The sequence below is a fragment of the Ipomoea triloba genome, chromosome 15 (genome assembly GCF_003576645.1).
Source record: "Ipomoea triloba cultivar NCNSP0323 chromosome 15, ASM357664v1".
NCBI classification, from domain to species: Eukaryota; Viridiplantae; Streptophyta; class Magnoliopsida; order Solanales; family Convolvulaceae; genus Ipomoea; species Ipomoea triloba.
The window spans coordinates 11,605,213-11,627,381 of NC_044930.1; the positions used below are offsets into that span (position 1 = coordinate 11,605,213).

Sequence of the window (22,169 nt, forward strand, 5' to 3'; positions counted from 1 at the left end):
GTGAATAGACTTTCAACAATATCAAAAATTATAACACTTCGGTAATTTCAACTCTAGGTAGCAAGCATAAAGCAAATAAACAACTTAGAGTTCGCAGCGGAATAGTCAGTACATAAAGTGTTATAAATAAATCAATAGATATGAAGAGATATATCGCATGCAAGAGCAAACCCAGATGATAAATAAAGAGTGAATAGTAAATGGGTTTGTATGAATCAGGAGGAATTCCTTACTAAAAAGATGAATAGTAAGGAATAGTGTGTGAATAGTGCATGAATAGTAAATAAGCTCTAGGAAATTGAAATGCTCAGTACATGCACTTGTGATATGAAGACTTTAATAAAATATGCAATGTAATGCTATGCATGCACACGTATGAATTGCAAGACCCAGATGAATATATCAGTAAGTGGGTTAGTACGAAATATGCATGCAAGAATAAATATGGTGCAAGTAAAGTAAAGAGACAGAGAGATTTATAGTGGTTCGGAGATGGTGTAATTCTCCTACTCCACTTCTTCCTTTCACTCCAAGGAAGGTTTCCATTATCTTCAATCACCCAGATACAATAGGGGACAGTGCCAACCCGGCACTTCCCGAGTGTCTTGCACAGAGCTACACTCAATCCCGAGCACCTCGCACAAAGCCACGCTCCCGAGCGTCTCGCACCCAGCTACGCTCCTACACCAAGTGTTTTGCACCCAGCTACACTTAGTCTTCCGAGTGTCTCCGCACAAAGCTGCACTCCTCCGAGTATGTTGCATAAAGCTATACTCCCGAGCATCTCGCACCCAACTACACTCCCGAGCGTCTCGCACAAAGCCACGCTCCTTCCGAGTGTCTCGCACAAAGCTACACTCCACCGAGTATGTCGCACAAAGCTATACTCAACTTGGATTTCACAAGTCTCACCTGCTACTCTCCTTTTCTCTACTTCATAGTAGATATGGATTTTACAAAGAAGCATTTTTCTTCTTCTCTCTCAGACTTGAATTTTTTTATTCAGCTCAATACTTGCACTCTCCAATATTTTTCTTCTCTCCTTTTCTTGAAATAATAGCTCTATATTTGCTCAGGTTTTATGATGTAGAGAGGTGAGAGATGTGTTTGTCTTCAAGTCTTGCATGAGTATTTATAGCTTGAAGAAGCTATCTACCCGTTGTGGATCTATTAATCATGATCATCCATTTTGAATCTTGAAACAATTTGCCAACTTGTTCTGAAGCTCTTTATGGCCTTTGTTAGATGAATTTGAAAATTGGCCTATGTCATTACTCCTCTTGTAAGAAGCTCATTCGTCCAATTGAATTCTCATATCTTCAATTGGGTCTCCTTATCATGATGTCCTCCAATTTTGACTTTTCAAGTGTGAACACTTGACTTTGCAATTTCTTCTTCTGAAATGTCAGGTTGATCTCTCCAAAATATTTCCTCCGGTGGCTCTTGCTTGAGCATAAATTACATCACCGAAAAATTCACCGACACCTCCAAGTTGGTCTTCACTTGCTTAATTCAAAATTTGCCTCCAAAAATTAATTTTGGATTTTCGAATTATTATCTCAAAATTAAATTTAATTTTGGCTCCAATTTCATTCCAAAAATTTAATTTTTGACTGAATTTTTGTTACCAAAAATTAAATTTCCACTTAGGAATTGGAAAAACATTAGACCTTTCTAGTTCATACTAGATATTCTGACCATTGCTCCATATTAACTCATTGGTTAATATTATTCTCAAATATTCTTTATTCTCAGAATGGGTTCTCCAAATAAAATGTTGATCCTAGCTTTTGAAATAGAAACCTTGGCTTGTGCTACGCATTCCTTGTCCATTCTTCTATTCTATCTTTTGATGATTTTCACAGCATATAATTAATAAATAACAATATGCTGAGTAAGTCTAATTCTCATCAATTTCGTATGACTTTGACTTAGACTTGGACCTTTGGAGATTGTACTCTAGACTCAAAAAATAAAATAAGGTGACTAATAAGAATTACAATTTGGATCATCAAAACTATTACATTTTATTCCTAACATATACTCATAGCACTTTTTCCTCATGAATTATTCATGTATCCACATTAGCCATCTCAATTATTCTAAAAGTGGCGATTTTTCATCATTGATATGTTAAATGGACATCTTTAATCCTAAATCTTTTCCAACAAATTATCTTTTATCCACGATTTTGTTCAAACCGAACCAGACATTATAGCAACCAAATCGAAAGGTTCCAGTTACGATTTAGAACCAAAACCCAATATTTGGGTTTCAATTTATTAAAATCGTGAATCGAAACTATTGATTTTAGTTCTAAATTAATAAAAATACATTAATTGTTGAATTCAAACTATTTTAAAAATTAAAATAGAATAAAAAAAAAGTTTTAACCAACGATTCAAACTAGATCCGGAACTGTGAATCGGCGATTCAAAATCAAAACCGAATCATGGTCATATCTACTTATATGTGAGAATCAGAATAAGTACAAAAAAGAACACACACAATTTGCAAATATTATAATTCTAATTTTAAACTAATGCTAGTAGTTGTTCGGATTTCAAACCGCCGGTTCACGGTTCAGGATCCTTTTTTTTTTTTTTTCGATTTGCAATTTTAATGAATTGACCCAAATATTGGCTTCTGATTCTGAATAATAACTTGATCCTTTCGATTTGGTTGCTACAGTGCCTAGTTCGGTTTGAACTGAACCGTGGTCACCCTTACATATAAGCGATAATTTGTTGGAGAAGAAAAATAAATAAAATATTTATTTTAAAGGTAAAAATGTCCATTTAATATATCAGGGGGAAAAATCGACACTTTTAATATAATTATATAATTGAGAAGATTGCCAAAGACCTTGTGGTCCAGCGGCATCTGGTGTACACTCTCATGTGGAAGGGAGTGGGTTCAAGTCTCAGTGGAGGTATCTGTTGACTCTTTGTGCTTAATTTGAAGGAAAAAGTCTAATTTTTCCTATAATGAGCGATTTTTCTTGAAGGAAAAGGTGTAAAAAAAAATTAAAAATATGCACTACAAATTTCACTTTTAAATTAAATTTGAGTTAATTTCAGCGGAGGTACATTGTATTTGGTGGCAATTTCACTTTTAAATTAAATTTGAGTTAATTTCAGCGGAGGTACATTGTATTTGGTGGCAATTTCAAATTTAGTTCAAGACAATCAATTTTGACATTTAACAATCTAAGCTATCATATTTTGGATACTTTTAGTCATTCTATTGATCTTTTCAAGACAATCGATTCTGCCATTTAAGATGTTTGATTGGCTGAAAGTGCTTTTCCATGGGAAGTGAGTTCCTCTCCATAAAAAAAAAATCATAATCAGATATGCATAACATGTAATTCATTTGTTGAAAACAAATGTTTGAACACTCAAATCATCGTAACGATTCATGTCTTTCATTTCCAGCTTTTGACTCTTAAACATATACCAATACAAGCCGTTCCTAGAACAATTATCTGTAAAAGAACAGCTCCAATTCGGATAAAAAAGAACAAATGAATAATATTCACATAATTTGAATTAAGCAAACGAGATTACCGGTCAGAGTTTGAGGGGTTTTGCTTTGCTTTCCAGTACTATTGTGCTGTTCAGAACCCTAAAGTAGAGAGGCGAGAGGGCGTGAGAGAACGGAGGGATAATGAGAGAATAGAGAAACGAGAGTAGAGAGCACTCAGAGCAGAGAGGCCGTGAGGGGCTGAGGCAAAGTCTCTCAAATTGTAGACAGACGCAGAGAGCGTAGAAAAAGAGAGTGAGGGGCTGATGCCTGAGCGCGGACTGCATGAGGCAGTGAGAATGTGAGATTACGTATTAGGGTTACGAGAATGAAGTCCGTTAAGAAATTGGTTCCGAAGCCTCAACAACTCTCGATGACGGCTTCTCTCGCCTCATTTTTGTCGGCAGAGAATGTAGGCAGCAGCCACATTAGGTAGCACACAAAGTTTGGCAAGCTACAATATTTAAATGGAGTTAGGAATGTTAGGCACCTACAAAGTTTGAACAAAACTATTTATTGTTTGGTCCCTACATTTTAGGCTAACTACAAAATGACCCCAAATCTACAACTATAAATAGGGAGGTCATTTTGCCATTCTAGCCATCCCAAATCATTCTATTCTTCCCTCATATACTAGAGATATTAGAGAGTTTGTTGAGTGTATTTCTCCTTCCTAGCAAGAGAGAATTATCCTTGTTTTCTCCTTGTTAGTTAGAGAGTGATTGTAACTCCTATTTTCTCATAGTGAAATTCTTCTACCCTTGCCCGTGGTTTTTACCCTAATTTGTTTAGGGGTTTTCCACGTAAAATCTGTGCCTCATTTATTTTTCTTTCTCAAATTATTGTTGCAATCTGATCTATCCCACTTCCGCGGGCGCAACAATTGGTATCAGAGCCTTTAGATATATTGTTCAGAATTTGTTTCAAGAACAATATGGCAGCGAAATTTGAGATTGAAAAATTCAATGGGAAAAATTTCTCATTGTGGAAATTGAAGGTGAAGGCTATCCTGAGGAAAGACAACTGTCTAGCAGCTATCAGTGAAAGGCCGGTGGATTTTACTGATGACAAAAAATGGAGCGAGATGAACGAGGATGCTATGGCGGATCTATACCTATCAATAGCAGATGGAGTATTGTCAAGCATCGAGGAGAAGAAGACGGCCAAGGAGATTTGGGATCACCTCAACCGGTTGTACGAGGCCAAGTCACTGCACAACAAAATTTTCCTTAAGAGGAAATTATATACTCTTCGTATGTCAGAATCTACTTCAGTGACGGAACACTTAAATACGCTGAATACTCTATTTTCCCAGCTTACATCTCTAAGCTGTAAAATAGAGCCACAGGAGCGTGCGGAATTTCTACTTCAGAGTCTACCTGATTCGTATGATCAGCTCATCATCAACTTAACAAACAACATCCTTACAGACTATCTAGTCTTCGATGATGTTGCAGCTGCGGTTCTTGAAGAAGAAAGTCGGTGCAAGAACAAGGANCCTGAAGAAAGACTGTTGGAATTTACCTCAGAATTCCAATCCTCAAGGAAATGTTGCAAGTACCTCAGATGATGGAAGTGCTCTTTGTTGCGAAGCACCAATAGCCAGGGAAGGCAGAAAAAGGTTCGCGGATATATGGCTCATAGACTCGGGAGCCACATATCACATGATCTCAAGGAGAGAATGGTTCCATCATTATGAACCAATCTCAGGAGGATCTGTGTACAGCTGCGACGATCATGCCTTGGAGATTATCGGCATTGGAACCATCAAGCTGAAGATGTACGATGGAACAGTCCAAACTGTTCAGGATGTGCGGCACGTGAAGGGCCTGAAGAAAAATCTATTATCCTATGGAATATTGGATAATAGTGCAACCAAGATTGAAACACAGAAAGGAGTCATGAAGATTTTCCAAGGAGCGCTTGTGGTGATGAAAGGGGAGAAGATAGCTGCAAATCTATACATGCTGAAGGGAGAGACTTTGCAAGAAGCAGAGGCATCGGTTGCCGCATGTAGTCCAGACTCTACGCTGCTATGGCATCAGAAACTTGGGCACATGTCAGAACAAGGAATGAAGATTCTTGTGGAGCAAAAGCTACTTCCGGGGTTAACAAAGGTATCACTTCCTTTGTGTGAGCATTGTATAACAAGTAAGCAGCATCGTCTTAAATTCAGCACATCAAATTCTAGAGGCAAGGTTGTTCTAGAATTGGTTCACTCTGATGTGTGGCAAGCACCGGTTCCATCCCTAGGAGGGGCAAAGTATTTTGTCTCATTCATCGACGATTACTCTAGGAGATGCTGGGTGTACCCTATCAAGAGAAAGTCAGATGTGTTTGCGACTTTCAAATCCTTCAAAGCACGGGTGGAACTTGATTCCGGGAAGAAGATCAAGTGTTTCAGGACAGATAATGGAGGGGAATATACAAGTGAGGAATTTGATGACTTCTGCAAGAAGGAAGGCATCAAAAGGCAGTTCACGGTGGCATACACTCCTCAACAAAATGGAGTGGCAGAGCGGATGAACAGAACCTTGCTGGAAAGGACAAGAGCAATGTTGAGGGCTGCGGGCTTAGAAAAATCATTCTGGGCAGAAGCAGTCAATACCGCCTGTTATTTGGTGAATCGAGCTCCATCAACTGCAATCGAGCTGAAGACACCAATGGAGATGTGGACTGGTAAGCCTGTTGATTATTCAAACCTCCATATATTTGGAAACATTGTGTATGCAATGTACAATGCCCAGGAAATTACAAAGTTGGATCCGAAGTCCAGGAAATGTAGATTCTTGGGGTATGCTGATGGAGTAAAGGGGTATCGCTTGTGGGATCCCACTGCCCACAAAGTTGTCATCAGCAGGGATGTTATCTTTGTAGAGGACAAGCTACAAAGAGGAGAAGTTGATGATAGCACGGAAAAGGAAAAGCCAGAAACTACTCAGATACAAGTAGATGAGGAATTTGAACAAGATTCTTCTGAAGCAGAACCGGCGCACGAGGAACCAGAACCAGAACGCTCTGGAGCTCCAACAACTCGTCAATCAGACCGTGAAAGAAGACGTCCCACTTGGCACTCAGATTATGTTATGGAAGGGAATGTTGCATACTGCCTTCTAATAGAGGATGGTGAGCCATCAACCTTTCAGGAGGCGATAAACAGCTCAGATGTTTCTCAATGGACGGCAGCAATGCAGGAAGAAATAGAAGCTCTCCATAAAAATAATACATGGGAACTTGTGCCACTACCACAACGAAGGAAGCCAATTGGTAACAAATGGGTCTTCAAAATCAAAAGGAATGGTGACGATCAAGTGGATCGGTATCGTGCAAGACTGGTGGTGAAGGGATATGCTCAGAAAGAAGGTATTGATTTCAATGAAATATTTTCACCTGTGGTTCGACTAACAACAGTTCGTGTAGTTTTGGCGATGTGTGCTACATTCAACTTACATCTAGAGCAGCTAGATGTGAAAACGGCTTTTCTTCATGGAGATCTTGAAGAAGAGATATATATGCTCCAGCCTGAAGGATTTGAAGACAAAGAGAATCAGAACTTGGTTTGCAGGTTGAACAAATCTCTGTACGGTTTAAAGCAGGCGCCAAGGTGTTGGTATAAGAGATTTGATTCCTTCATCATGTGCCTTGGATACAACAGACTGAATGCAGACCCTTGTGCATATTTCAAGAGGTTTGGAAAAGATAACTTTGTTATATTGCTGTTGTATGTAGATGACATGTTGGTCGCAGGCCCCAACAAAGATCACATTGATGAATTGAAGGCACAACTGGCTAGGGAATTCGAAATGAAGGACTTGGGACCAGCAAACAAGATTCTAGGGATGCAAATTCACCGAGACAGAGGTAATAGGAAGATTTGGCTTTCTCAAAAGAATTATTTAAAGAAAATCTTGTCACGTTTCAGCATGCAAGATTGTAAGCCAATTTCTACCCCTCTTCCTATTAATCTCAAAGTATCCTCAAGTATGAGTCCTAGCAATGAAGAAGGGAGGATGGAGATGTCTCGAGTACCGTATGCATCAGCGGTGGGGAGTCTAATGTTCGCTATGATATGTACAAGACCAAACATTGCGCAAGCAGTGGGAGTAGTTAGTCGGTACATGGCGAATCCAGGCAGAGAGCATTGGAACTGTGTGAAGAGGATCCTAAGATACATCAAGGGGACCTCAGATGTTGCATTATGTTATGGAGGATCAGACTTTATTATCAACGGGTATGTGGATTCTGACTATGCAGGGGATTTGGATAAAAGTAAATCTACGACAGGATATGTGTTCAAAGTTGCTGGTGGAGCTGTAAGCTGGGTTTCAAAACTGCAAGCAGTTGTGGCTACGTCAACAACAGAAGCAGAATACGTAGCAGCTACACAAGCCAGTAAAGAAGCAATTTGGTTGAAAATGCTATTGGAGGAGCTCGGGCACAAACAAGAGTTTGTCTCTTTGTTTTGTGACAGTCAGAGTGCCTTGCATCTAGCAAGGAATCCTGCATTTCATTCAAGGACGAAACACATACGAGTGCAGTACCATTTCATCCGAGAGAAGGTGGAAGAAGGGACAGTAGATTTGCAGAAAATCCATACCACGGATAACGTAGCAGATTTCCTAACAAAGGTAATCAATGTTGATAAGTTTACTTGGTGTCGATCTTCCTGTGGCCTGATAGAGACGTAAGCGACATGGAAAGTGCAAGGTAGAAAGAATGGTGTGAAGATATGATTGTTACAATCTAATCTTCAAGTGGGAGATTGTCGGCAGAGAATGTAGGCAGCAGCCACATTAGGTAGCACACAAAGTTTGGCAAGCTACAATATTTAAATGGAGTTAGGAATGTTAGGCACCTACAAAGTTTGAACAAAACTATTTATTGTTTGGTCCCTACATTTTAGGCTAACTACAAAATGACCCCAAATCTACAACTATAAATAGGGAGGTCATTTTGCCATTCTAGCCATCCCAAATCATTCTATTCTTCCCTCATATACTAGAGATATTAGAGAGTTTGTTGAGTGTATTTCTCCTTCCTAGCAAGAGAGAATTATCCTTGTTTTCTCCTTGTTAGTTAGAGAGTGGTTGTAACTCCTATTTTCTCATAGTGAAATTCTTCTACCCTTGCCCGTGGTTTTTTCCCTAATTTGTTTAGGGGTTTTCCACGTAAAATCTGTGCCTCATTTATTTTTCTTTCTCAAATTATTGTTGCAATCTGATCTATCCCACTTCCGCGGGCGCAACAATTTTTTCGTGTAAATTGTAGGAAAATCTCTCTATTTGTTCTAGCAATGCTTGCAATAGCTCTGTTAAGCATTTCGTCGATCGAGTAGCGTGTGCTTGGATCTTCTACTCCCGCCTCATTTTTTCGTGTAAATTGCAGGAAAATCTCTCTATCTGTTCTAGCAATGCTTGCAATATGCTTGATAGCTCTGTTAAGCATTTCGTCGATCGAGGAGCGTGTGCTTGGATCTTAACTCCGCCCTTGTCCGATCAGCTCTACACCGGTGAAGTAGTCAACGAGTTCCCTCACGATCCCGAAGCCTTTACTCAGGTCCGATTTTCAAACTCATTTCTGTTTTTATTTTTTGTATTTAACGATTCACCTATAATTTTCTAATTGAACTTACCTATAATTTTCTAATTGAACTTAATGAAAAATGAAAACAATAATAAGAATTGATGTTATGATTTTCTCAATGAACTCAAAGTCATTTCAAAATTTTGGATGTGCAAGGATTTCCCAAGTCAAATTATCTTGTTCTTAAAGTACTTTGATAATGAAGACAGCTCATCTTAAGCGAGATTATCCCGTTGTTAAAGAAAAAGGTTTATAGGTGTGTTTATTAATATTTATTAATAGTAATAGTATTTAAAAAAAAAAGATATAGGAACTTTAAATATTTGAAAAATAATATTTAATTAAATAAAATTATTTTGAAAGTGTTACATATATATTGCAAAGTTACTTAAAATATTGTTGCTAAATAGTTAATTAAATAAAATAAAACTTATATCATTACTCTATAGCGTTCAAAGACTAAACTTGTTAGATGTTATATATTTTGATGAGTCAACTGTATTTATAATTTAAAAAATTGTATCTCCAAATTTGTTTTGTAAATTGTTTGTTCAAAATTATCTAAGTGTCAAGAAGATTTTATGAGCAGTAAAGATTTTCTAGAAGTAGCAAAATTTTTAAAATATTTAAGAAGATTTTGAAAACAGTTAAAATTTTGAAGTAGAATTTATGAAAATTCTATAAGCAGCAAAATTTTCAAGAACGAATAAAAGAGTTTTTCGAATTAACTCACAAGAAGAAGAGTTTTTTAATTAACTCACAAGAAGAAGAATTTTCAAATTATCCATGAGAAGCAAAGTTTTCAAAGAGAAGAGTTTTTGAAAAACTAAATTGAGCAACAAAGTTTTTTGATTGAGTTTCTAAGAAATAAGTTTTTTGAGTGGCAGAATTTTCTAAGGAGCACAGTTCTCAAGCAAAAGTGTCGAAGTAGATTAGAACTCTAGTGCATTTGAATTTCTACACAAATTTAAATAAATAAAGATACATACCAAATAAACAAGAATTTTAAAAGTCAATAAAGCATGATTCATAGACCATTTAGCAAGGAGTAATTTTCAAACATGTCAAATCAAACTACTGCAACAGCCGAAGTTACATATCAAAATTTCAACATAATGCATATTAAATCACTCTAACATATATATATATATATATATATATATATATATATATATATATATATATATATATGGGGTAGGAACATGGGGTAGGAACATGATTTCAAATTTGATGAATGACTAAATTTAACATAACCACTCAAATCAAAATCAAAATGTGATTATATATTTTAGTGTTAATTACTTAATTTCAAAAGTGATCCATTGAAACGGCAAATTATTGTGTAGAGGGATGTGTAGACCATGGTCCACACAGTGATGTGTGGACCATAACAAAATGTGCATTTTTAATGTACTAAATGTACATTATTTTTGTTCTGAATGTACATTATTTTTGTACTGAGCGTACATTATACAAAATAGTGTACATTCAGTACACAAATAATGCACATCCCCTGAATATAATGTACACTATTTTTATACTGAATGTACATTATTTTTATATTGAATGTGCATTATTTGATAGTATGATCCACACAGCTGTGTGGACCATGGTCCACACAATAATGATTGCATTGAATGATTGCATTGAAACCAACATGGTTGGCATGGTAGTTCAACACCTATGTGCTGACTGTTGGGACGAGAATTAGTCTTCTAGCTATAATCAATTTTTATCTCAACTTTTAAATGGACCATAAATGGCTTCATGACTACTAATATTTACTAATTTTTATCCTTAACTTTTAATTTGACCATAAATAGTCTCTTGACTATTGGTTTTATTTTTAAATTAAATTAATAAACACCAATAGTAAAGTGAGTTGGGAAACCTTCTCGTCTACCCCAATGACTAGCGAAAGGGCCTACATACATGATTTGGCTCGAGTCACCCGCGCTCGGAGAATTAGGGAGTCTAGCTAGGCTCTATGTGAACCCTCGGGTATCCCCCGTCCCCCCGATCAAAAAAAGTGACCATCCATTGAATTAACTCAATTTTTTTTATAGAAAACTAAATCTGATACCAATGATTTAATTCATTTAGTAAAAGTGTAACATAAAGTTATAAGTACTACTGGAGTTAGGTCTTTGAGTCTTTCTTTTCCATAAAAAATTTAGGCCGAGTGGACACAATATTTATGGGCTCGAGCCAAAGATTAAGGACCAAAAAGAAGTAAAAGATAAAACACCCATTCTTTTCCTGTGTGTTATATTCACTTGAGAATCTGGAGGGGGAAGATGACACATTGACACATCAGAACAGATAAGAAGACAACTCCAAACTTGATTACGATAAAGGTTAAAACCATATCCATATATTAGCATGCACGACCCCTAAATGTTGTTATTCAGGGCAGTGTTCGATCATCAAATGTACACACGAGGACGGCTCACAACTACTTGTGGGGTAATACAAGACGCCATTTCCTTTCTCCATTTTTCTCTCAGCCCTTCTTCATGAAAGAACCCTTATTCCACGTGTGAAAAGCCACCACCATGCTCAGCTCGCGTTCTATACACATTATCATTTAGTTAAACCCATAACTATTGTACGTCCAACTTGGGAAATGATGTAACCTATCAACAGGTGTGACATTTAGAAACAACCTTCTGACAATGATAAAGAGTGACTTACTTGTGATCAGAAGGATTAGGCATAAGCTCGTAGACAATATTTGCAACAGCATCCCTCTTCATCTGTAAGTTTCATTCAATTCGTGTTTTAGATCAATAGATTGAACATCAATAACTCCATGTAAATAAGATAATTTCGTGGAAATTATTTTACCTGGGTGGCTTCTCCTTTTAAGCCAATGTAATGGATTTGAGTAACATCTGCACCAAAACTATCAGGGAAATGCAAGGTGATATTCCCAACACTTTGAAACTTGGAGTACCTGAATTAGTGAACTGGTGGTATCAGAAATCGAATGCCAACAAACATATTAAACAGGCAATGGCTGCACAATTTTATCACCAAATTATCAATTTTGTTATTCAGTTCAATCATAACCACGCTACTCATGTAATCCACATTTTAGGAACAAATTAGTCTAGCATTAAACACTTGGAATATCTCTCCTTTCTTGTCCACAGGAATGTGGTGTGAGTTCCAGAACAGTAAATAACACTACAGAAAAGTTGACTATGGCAATAAAATAACAACAGAACAGTAAATAACACTACAGAAAAATTGACTATGGCAATAAAATGACAACGCTCATAGAGGTCATGGGGCAAGGAGCATTTACCTTGTTTGATACTCTAGGACACCTTGCAAATTTTCAGCCAAATCCCATTCCTTAAAAGTAAAAATTAGTCATTAAAATAGCACATTACAACATTACATAATAGACAATGCTAGATGCTCCTACATTTACCACTCACAAAATAGCCACTCCCTCATGTGGCAAGTTTTAATAGGTTGAGATTTGAAATAAAATAAAAAAAAAAAAAAATTAAAAAAAAAAAAAACTATTAAAACTTGCCACATCAGGGAGTGGCTATGTTGTGAGTGGTAGATGTAGGGGTAGCTAGCATTTCCTTACATAATATACGTAGCATTCCTATATGCCATCAACATTAAATACCTGAACTGGTTGCATATTTTCAGCATCTGAAAAGTCTATACCATCTCTATTAGTAAACCTGTAGTTATTGTAGAACATTGTCAGTGCAGGGGATGAGTATGTGAGTGGCAGTAAGTTGAAAGAACTGAATATGTGGGGAAATTGCAGGGAGCAGACATAACTCACTGCAAAGAATTAACAGACATGCATTCAAGTGACAAATTAACTAACTTCCCCATTAAAGAAAACATAATGCATAATCATCTCCCACAAGAATCCAGGATAACTAGACTGAATATTAGCCAGCAAATTACTGATATTACAGTGTAAGATATGTCAAGGAGAAAAGGAGTAAGAAGAAGAAACACACTAACACTCTCATCTTGGAAGGACTTGTTCCATCAGCACCACCAACAATTGCAATGCTCTTGATTTTAACATCCGAAGTAAATCTGTCGTGATTGGTTCCAAGAAGTAAATGCATCCATAAGATTTGCAGCAATATAAAATGAAATTTAGTAATTTGAAAGTGCTACCAATAATTAAAATCACTGCAAAACAAAGGAAGATTATTTCTTCCACTCCCTAGTGGAGACTATTTTGAAAAATAAAACTAAAAAGAGGAAATTTTAATAGGTCATAGAATGCCAGATGTACAGTTTAAGTATAAAAACCAACACATGCATAGTTTATTAACTTATTTAGTTCATTTCTTTCCTAGCAGGTTGAAGCAAAGTGAAAGGAGAAAAGGGAATTCCACAGGGGTCTAGGAGTGGCCACTCCATGCCAGTTCACCTGACACCTGTTAATTACAAATCTACAAACACATTAAGCAATCAGAGCACATATTACAATTGCTTTTCATTGGCAAATGAGGTCGACAGGCATTTTAAAGAGAGATATTAACATAAATTATTCAAATCGAGAGCAAGCATGGTATATGAAGGTCATATCAAGACGTGGAAAACAAATTATTTGAATTATAAAATTTGTAGTTGCTTGTTAACATATAGCATAAATGCCCTTATAATGGCATATCAAACATCCAGGACTGAGGACACACGTAAAACAGAACACACAACTGAATGTAAATGAAGCTACCAAGTAACAGTAAAACTGAAGCAGGTCAGATGGTTAAGAAAATAGCTTATTTCTATGGAAAAGTTAGCACTCACGGGATGAAGACAATCAATTCAGGATCACCCTCATTGCTCTCCAAGTAACCCTGTGACAACAAAAAATGTCAAGCTCGGGGTGTAGACACATTCAGAATAGTAAAGCAAAAAGTACAAGAAAGAAAAGAAAGGAGGGGAAACGGGAGAAAATTTTTAATGGCTACAGATGTCTTGGTAGTAGGAGGAGAAAATTATTTGTCTTTACCATAATTTGACATTTGAGAAAAAAAAAATTCAATGAATAAAAATTTTCAAATATCCCCAAAAAATGGTTTTAAAATTTAAGGGCAGAAGAAACACCTTATAAATAATAAAAGTATCATAAGTGCTGCTAACAACAGACACATCATGTTTGGAAATAGTCCTTTAAGGATGAAAGAATCTGAGATTCTTCATGTGACAATTATAATTTATAAGCTCCTTCCTTTCAGACACAGAAATGTTAGTCTTCCACAGGTAACATAGATTTTACTGTTACCAAAGAGAAACAAGACAAACTGAAAATAAAATACATTTCATGTTTACACTTTTAGTTTCCCTCTGTACTTGCCATAAACACTTTCTACTGGGCTTGCCCAAAGTTATCTCTGGCACAAACAAGTGAAGAACTACTTGTTTGTAACCAGCATAGTACAAGACTATAATTACAGAGGGAAAGAAACCAAATACCTCTGATGAATTAAGACGTTGTTCCCATGGTTTAAAAACAGACTTTACACTGCCTGTGACAGCCTCATTCAGAGCAGTAACCTGTTGGAGAAGAAAATCAAAGTGTCAATCTCAAAAAGTATAGATTGTTTGATGAGAAACAGAAAACAATTGCGAGAAAGGAACCCTTCCCACCAATAAGTAAAAAGTCCACTGAACATAGAAAATGAAAGTAACAACAAAATCTTAGCAACAACTCTCCAGCTGTATTAGCATCAAAATAACAGTTAGCAACAACTCTCCATAAAGATATTGGCAAACTGACAGTAAAATCTTACATTCCAGCCAGATCATACCTTTCATATTAAACTCATGAATAAAATCATTGTAATATTTATGCATTTTTTAGGTGTTTATGCAGCTGCTTTTCAAAACAAAACTTGATCCCACATCAAGATTTCATTTGGCAGCTCCTTAAGACCAAAACTCTAGAAACCAACTCTAGTCTCAGTACCAAACAATCAATGCTAAACAAAGAAAAGCCTTAAACATCAGCAACCATTATGCTCAAACCATGAAAGCTATGACCCGAATTGACCAGTGACTCTCAACTCTCAAAATATAGATACTACAAGAATTCAATTTCCAACCCATATCCAACAAAAAAAAAAAAAAAAAAAAAAAAAAAAAAAAAAAAAAAAAAAAAAAAAAAAAAAAAAAAAAAAAAAAAAACAGGAGTAGCAGCCTGCATAATTCATCAAAAGTAAAACACTCCTATAATTAAAAAAAAAAAACAAAATAATAATAATAATAATAATAATAATTTTCAAAAGTGAGAAAATTCTAGAACTAGGGTTTTATTGATCGTAAATAATTAAAGTAAAAATCCTTCCATTTCCAACTCTTGAAAGCGGAATCTCCATCGAAATGGAGTTCTCAAGCAATAATAATACTTTAAAAATTCCTTTTTCAAATACAGTCCAGACTCCAAAGCAAACAATCAAACGCAGAAACGATGGAGGGAGAACCTTGGAGAGGTCAATGTGTTTGTAGAGAGACCAATTGGAAGAACAATCGTGATCTCCGCAGTCGTGATCGTGAAGGCAAGCCATCTTCAATTCGCTCTCTCCCCCTCTCTGTATTGCCTCTCAAAACAAGAAACGAATTGACGTACACAACCTTTCCACAGATTATATCATATCATTATACGACGACCTGCAAATATGTGCAAAGGAATTTTTGAGTCATTTTCATTTTTAGTCCTACTGTTAATTGGGCATTATCAATTTTAGTCCACTTGATTAATTTTTGCTACATTGCGGCCAGTCTTATTTAGTCCTTGCCACTTTTAGTCCGCCGTTAAAATTTTTGTCAAATGACCGTCCAAAACAGGAGTATTTTTTATCTTTTCATGCTTTGGTCGTCTCCTTGACCCTTTGCAGTGGTTTTTCTTACACATTTTCATCCAATGAAGAGGTCCGGCGAAAGCTATGTGAGCCACATTACAAAGCCATGGCTTTTGCCTGACCTCTTCATTGGATGAAAATGTGCAAGAAAAACCACTGCAAAGGGTAAAGGAGATTATCAAAGCATGAAAAGACCAAAATACCCCTGTTTCGGACGGTTATTTGACAAAAATTTTAACGGTGGACTAAAAGTGGCAAGGACTAAATAAGACTGGTCGCAATGTGGCAAAAATTAATGAAGTGAACTAAAATTGGCAATGCCCCAATAATAGTAGGACCAAAAATGGAAATGACTCGGAATTTTTTGGAAAGCCACGTATCTTTCGTTTTTCTTTCATTTGGAAAACATATTTATCAACAAATACTTTTTAAAGAGTTAATTTCACTCCATTTTTAGTCATAGATTTATACGTGACAGTCCATTTTTAGTTATTTTTATCAAAATATTCATTCACATATAATCCTATTATTATTGTGGCATGACCATTTTTTGTCATCCGTCAACAAAATTATTAAAATATCGTTAAATACAAAAACATTTTGATCATTTTTATACAAAATGAATTTTTTTTTGAAAACAACCCACCGAAATATATTAATTAACCAACAAGAAACGCTGAATACAATCAGGAATAGCAAAGAACCAAGTACGAGAACCAGTCCGAGAAGCCGTTGCTCTAGCTAACGCATGAGCCAACGTATTCGATGATCTAGAAACAAAGTGAAACGATACATCAACAAAGTAACGTTTTAGAGCAATACAATCACTAACAACGCAGCCAGAATAAGAGTAACTCGGCGAAGTGTCTTTCAATAAATTGCAAACCACCTGGCAATCTGAATAAATAGCCACCACCTGCCAACCGCAGTCTTTTGCCCAAGAGAGAGCCTCTTTGATGGCCATTGCCTCAGCAAGAACGGGATCCCGAAGACTTCGAACTGGACTATTACGTGCTGCCAAGAATCTCCCATCACTCGCATGCACAACAGCCGACACAAAACCCTCTTCTCTATTTGGAAAAACCGCAGCATCTACGTGAATAGTAATACCATTGTCAGTGGTTGGGGCAACTGCATGTACAGCAGAATCATTTAACGTAATACCTGAAGCAGTTTGTACCATACTCCACTCAACAAGCAAAGCATTTGACCGCCGCACCACCTCACCCGGCTCCCATGTCTTGTTACTCCAAAGTAAATCATTTCGACACTTCCATATAGACCAACAGAGAGCCAAGCATTCACGAACAACCACCTCCTTCCTCCCTTCAATAACCTTTGAAAGCCATGCAGCAAAAGAATCACCAGGACAAACCATGGGGAGATCTGAAATAGCGTCCCATAACCTGCATGTGTGAGAGCAAAGTTTGAAAAGGTGTAATGGTGTTTCTTGAAAAGAATGGCATAATGGACATAGAGGATCAACATTAATACCACGTCCAGCCAGCGCCATTCTTGTGGGGAGAACATCACGGCCGCACCTCCAAACAAAATTGAGAATGGTGGGAGGGAGCTTAGTCTGCCATAGTACCCTCCAAGCAGTAAACTGGAATGGCTCATTCATCACCCCCTCCATCTGCAGTCTATAACCCTGTTTAACTGTGTAAACCCCTCGGACATCACCCCTCCAACACCACTGATCAGCGCAAGACAGTGAGATGGGAATCCTCATAATTAAATCCACATCCCGGTCACAAAACAACTCACGAAGTAGCGGCAAATCCCAGTCAGTAGTCGTAGGATCGATAAGGCCAGAAACCGTAGCTAGACCATGATGTACTGACCTAGGAGTAGCAATACAAAATGAATTGATCCTATTATATTTTTATGTTTTTTTAAAAAAAAAAAAAAATTCATAATTAAAGACCGAAATGCATTTGTATTTAACGGCATTAAAACTGTTTTGTTAATAAAGGACCAATAATGGTCATACCACAATAATACTATAACCAAATGTGAATGTTTTAATAAAAAAAAAATTAAAAAGGGACTACCACCTATAAATCTATAACAAAAAACGAAATTAACTCTTTTTAATTTTTTTTTAGTACTATTGACTCTGTTACAATGTAGTATATGTTCATAACTACTTTTTCAACCAAATGAAGCACAAAGAGCCAATATCACCTCCACTGAGGCTCGAACCCATCCCTCTCATGTGGGGGTGCAGCCGGGTGCCACTACTCGATTCGAGACGTGGCGCACAACTTACCATGAAGAGATGTGGTTAAATGGTTAATGGCCACATATTTATCTCCAATTGCTTTTGAGGAGGATATGTCAACTAGATAGCCAAAGAACTCTGTAGTTAATCGTGCTTGACTTACAACAGTTATAGGATGGCAACCACTAGGAAGTAAACATAGTGTAGCGTTGAGATCCATCAATTGGTATAAGAGCCGAGGTATAGGATGGAACCACTGGGAAGTAAGCATAGTGTAGCGTTGAGATCCATCAATTGGTATAAGAGCCGAGGTCACGGGTTCAAATTGATGGCGATGCAAAAGCCGGGTCCAGTCCTATATGGGATGTGGGCGTAGGTCGGACCAAGTCCAATCCCGGGAGGGGATTAGTGGACGCGAAGGCTAAGGATCGAGTCAGACATGCTGCTCAACTTTGTGATCAAAGGGTTCTCCAGCGAAGGAGAAGCCAGTTTGGTTGCTGGCTTCTCCTTTGCTGGAGAAGCCAGCCACCATGGCTGGCTTCTCATTCATTGGAGAAACCGGCGACTAAATTTGGTTGCCGGAGACCAAAAAAATAAATATTATAAAAATTTAACGCCAGTGGGACTTGCGTTTTTCAAAAAAGGGGATTTGCGTTTGTGTTTGACCAATTCTGACAAGGAACGCAAGTGGGAACTGAGTTTTTTACATTTTTGTCAATTATTAGATTCGTTCATATTTTTGTCAATAGAATGCCATGCACTCACATTTCTGTCATTTCCCCTCTTAATAGCAACCTGATTGTTTTGACCCCTAAAAATCTTGTGCTGAAACCATAGCGGATTTTAGACTTATAGCCCTATGCACAGTTGCTTACAAATGTAAGGACCATAGTCCATAGAATAATACTGAGTAACTTCTACTCTAATACGGAGTAATAATTCACTTTGGGTATTTTTTTTAATGAATTCCACATAATAATTTTCTTAGAAAATTTTATCTATGGATATGAATTCAATTTCTCACAATAATTCACTTCGCCAATTGTATTTTTAATTAATCCCTGCCCACCATAATAGTGTTTACGAAGTCTGTTATGCATGCCAATTTTTAATACAGAGTGCATATTGATGAAGGAAGAGTAAGATACTGCCAAATTATCTGAATCAACATATACCAATTGGACTTGTACAAACTCGCACAAGTATGAAGGTATTGAATGTTGAAAGAAGAATTTGGAAAAGCCAAAATGGTGTTTGGTAAATAGTTGTTAGTTGATTAGGTTAGTGAATTTGATTAGTTAATAGTATTGGCTGATTATAGAAAGATGTTTGATAAATTAACTGTTAACTCTGTGTTAGGATTACATAGTATTCGTAGTCTAGTTGGACTCTTCTATTAGCTTTATATATTTACTTGTATTTACGTTGTATAGTTTATCCAAGATATTCAATCCTCATCTGGTATCAGTTACCAGGTTTCCACCGTTTCTCTTTCATGGCTTCCGTTCGCGATGATGGTTCGATAGGCGGCTCTTCGGAGCGCACGGTGACTGCGGCTGCCACCCCGTCACCGTCCATCGTCGCCGACAATGCTTTGACCTCTGCCCACCACTTCGTCTCTATCAAACTCACTAATCGGAACTATCATTTCTGGAGAACTCAGCTCCTCCTGTTTCTGCGCGGCCAAGGTCTGTTAGGCTATATTGATGGATCGGTTCCATGCCTGGAGGTGGTTCCCGTTCCCGATGCTGCTGCCGGCCCTACACCTACGCCTCCGTTCCCCGCCCTAACAGCGTTGTAGATTGCTTGGAGGCAGTAGGATCAGGCAATTCTGTCCATGTTAATCTCTTCGCTTTCCGAAGAGGTTATGCATCACACAGTTGGTCGGACGACTTCCCGACAGCTTTGGCTCGCCCTTGAACAGTCACTCGGTTCGGCGACGAGGTCGCGTACTCTCTGGCTTCTCGGTCAGCTGCAAGCTCTCCGGCAGGGTGACGCCTCCATTGCAGACTACCTCGGTCGTGCGCAACTCCTGGTTGAAGATTTAGCGTTGGCAGGCAGGCCCATTGGTTTAGATGATCAGAATTTATATGTCTTCCGTGGGCTGCGACCGGAGTTTCGACTGCTTGTGGCGACTTTGACAACTGGTGAACCTGTGACGCTACCGGAGTTCGCAGACTTCCTCTCTTCTCAGGAATTCATCTGTGCCGATGACGTTGGTGGTCTGGTAGTTGCGATGGCTGCTCGGCGTGGGCGCTGGCAGTTTTCTAGTGGTCGCGACAATGGTCGCGGTCGGCGTAGTGGTGGTCGTGGAGGCCGCGGTCGCTACACTGGAACGAGGTGCGAGATTTGTAACGCCATGGGTCACTTGGCCGTGAGCTACTTTCGGAGGTTCACAGATGCTCTAAGACCGCAAGCCCATGTTGCTTTCTCTGGTGATTTGTGTGATGAGGCCGCTTCGGTTGCGTTGCACCAATGGTTTCCCGACACCGGTGCCACGAACCATGCTACCCCGGACCCTTCGGTGATGTCTTCGGCTGCTAGCTACCACGGTTCTGATGTTCTTCGCATTGGTGATGGCACATGTATGCCTATTCTTGGTGTAGTAGGTTCATCTTCTATAGCTGCTCGTTCTAAGTCGTTAAACTTGTCTGATATTTTATTAGTTCCTGGTCTCTCTGTTTCATTAATGTCTGTTCAGCGTTTTGCTAGAGATAATTCTGTGTATTTTGAGTTTCACCCAGATTGTTTCTTTGTGAAGGATCTTTCAACTCAGGAGGTCCTGCATAAAGGAGGGGTCTCGGGTGGTCTTTATTCCTGGTTAGTTCCAAGTCTGGGTCCTGCTGCGTTGGCTATTGCTCGCGTCTCCTCTACAGTGTGGCATAATAGATTAGGTCACCCACATGTTCGGGTTTTACGTCGTGTTTTAGATTCGCTTTCGCTTAGGGCATGTTTGGTTGGCAGGAAGTTGTTTTCCATGGGAAGTAGGTTCCCAAAAGATGAAGAAATTGATCTTTTCCCATGTTTGGTTGATTGGAACTTAAATTCCAATGGGAAGTGGGTTCCCCCTTTTCCAGGAAAACAAAATCGGAGGTAGACCCTTGGATTTTGTTTTCCATGGCTGATGGGAACAAAAATTGAGTTGTCAAGACCATTTTGCCCTTCTGTTTTCTTCCTCCTTCTGCCATTTCTTCTTCTTCCTCCTCCTTCTGCCATTTCTTCTTCTTCCCTGCCTGGAAACTGGAAAGCCAGCCTTGCTGCCTCTGCCTCTGCCCTCGCCGTCGCTGCCTCCACCTTTGCCCTCGCCGTCGCCGCCTCCGCCTCCGCCCTCGCCAGTCGTCACCTCACTCTGCGCCACTGCCTCACCGCTCGCCGCGTCAACCTCGCCGTCGTTGCCTCCGCCTCTGTCTTCGACGTAGCCACAACCCACACACGCACACAGGACTCGTCACTGCAGTTGAGGAGACAAGAATGAAAACCTAATAAAATTAAACCCAAAATTTGTTTTAAAAAAAAGAAGAAGAAGATTGGCCCAAAATCTTACCAAAAAAATAAAAATTTGGCCCAAAAAACCCCCAAAATGGCCCCCCAAATTAAAACAATATTATTAATGAATATTAATTTTATTAACATTATTAACGATGATGATGATGATGATGATGATGATGATGATGATGATGATAGGGGCATTTAGGTCTTTATACACATTATTCCTTACCATTCTAAATCCAACCAAACAACAGGATTTATTTTCCCAGCAACTTCTTTTCCACCAACCAAACAACAGAATTTATCTTTTTGGTAACTACTTTTCCACGGAATTTCACTTCCGCTTCCCTTCAAATATTTTCCGCGAACCAAACGAGCCCTTAAAAGTTGTAATTAAGTCCATCAACATGTTATTTTGGTGAATTAAAACCTAAAAACCGATTAGTGACTTGTTATTGTAGGTCACTAGGGTCCCAGTGACCCTCCGACGC

At 38.1% G+C, this 22,169-nt stretch overlaps 2 protein-coding genes across 2 annotated transcripts; both read right to left on the reverse strand.

Annotated features, from left to right (window-relative positions):
- Nucleotides 1-11,341: 11,341 nt before the first annotated feature.
- On the reverse strand, nt 11,342-15,780 carry LOC116005586 (PITH domain-containing protein 1). Its single transcript, XM_031245825.1, has 9 exons — nt 15,588-15,780; nt 14,581-14,661; nt 13,912-13,961; nt 13,111-13,188; nt 12,758-12,815; nt 12,419-12,468; nt 11,956-12,064; nt 11,803-11,864; nt 11,342-11,679 (listed from the first exon to the last, which is right to left on the reverse strand). The coding sequence occupies exons 1-9, from the start codon at nt 15,669-15,671 to the stop codon at nt 11,637-11,639; spliced, it is 615 nt and encodes a 204-aa protein (XP_031101685.1). The 5' UTR covers nt 15,672-15,780; the 3' UTR covers nt 11,342-11,636.
- Nucleotides 15,781-16,620: 840 nt separating this feature from the next.
- On the reverse strand, nt 16,621-17,697 carry LOC116005682. Its single transcript, XM_031245925.1, has one exon. It carries the CDS (start codon nt 17,695-17,697, stop codon nt 16,621-16,623), a length of 1,077 nt encoding a protein of 358 aa, XP_031101785.1.
- Nucleotides 17,698-22,169: the final 4,472 nt, after the last annotated feature.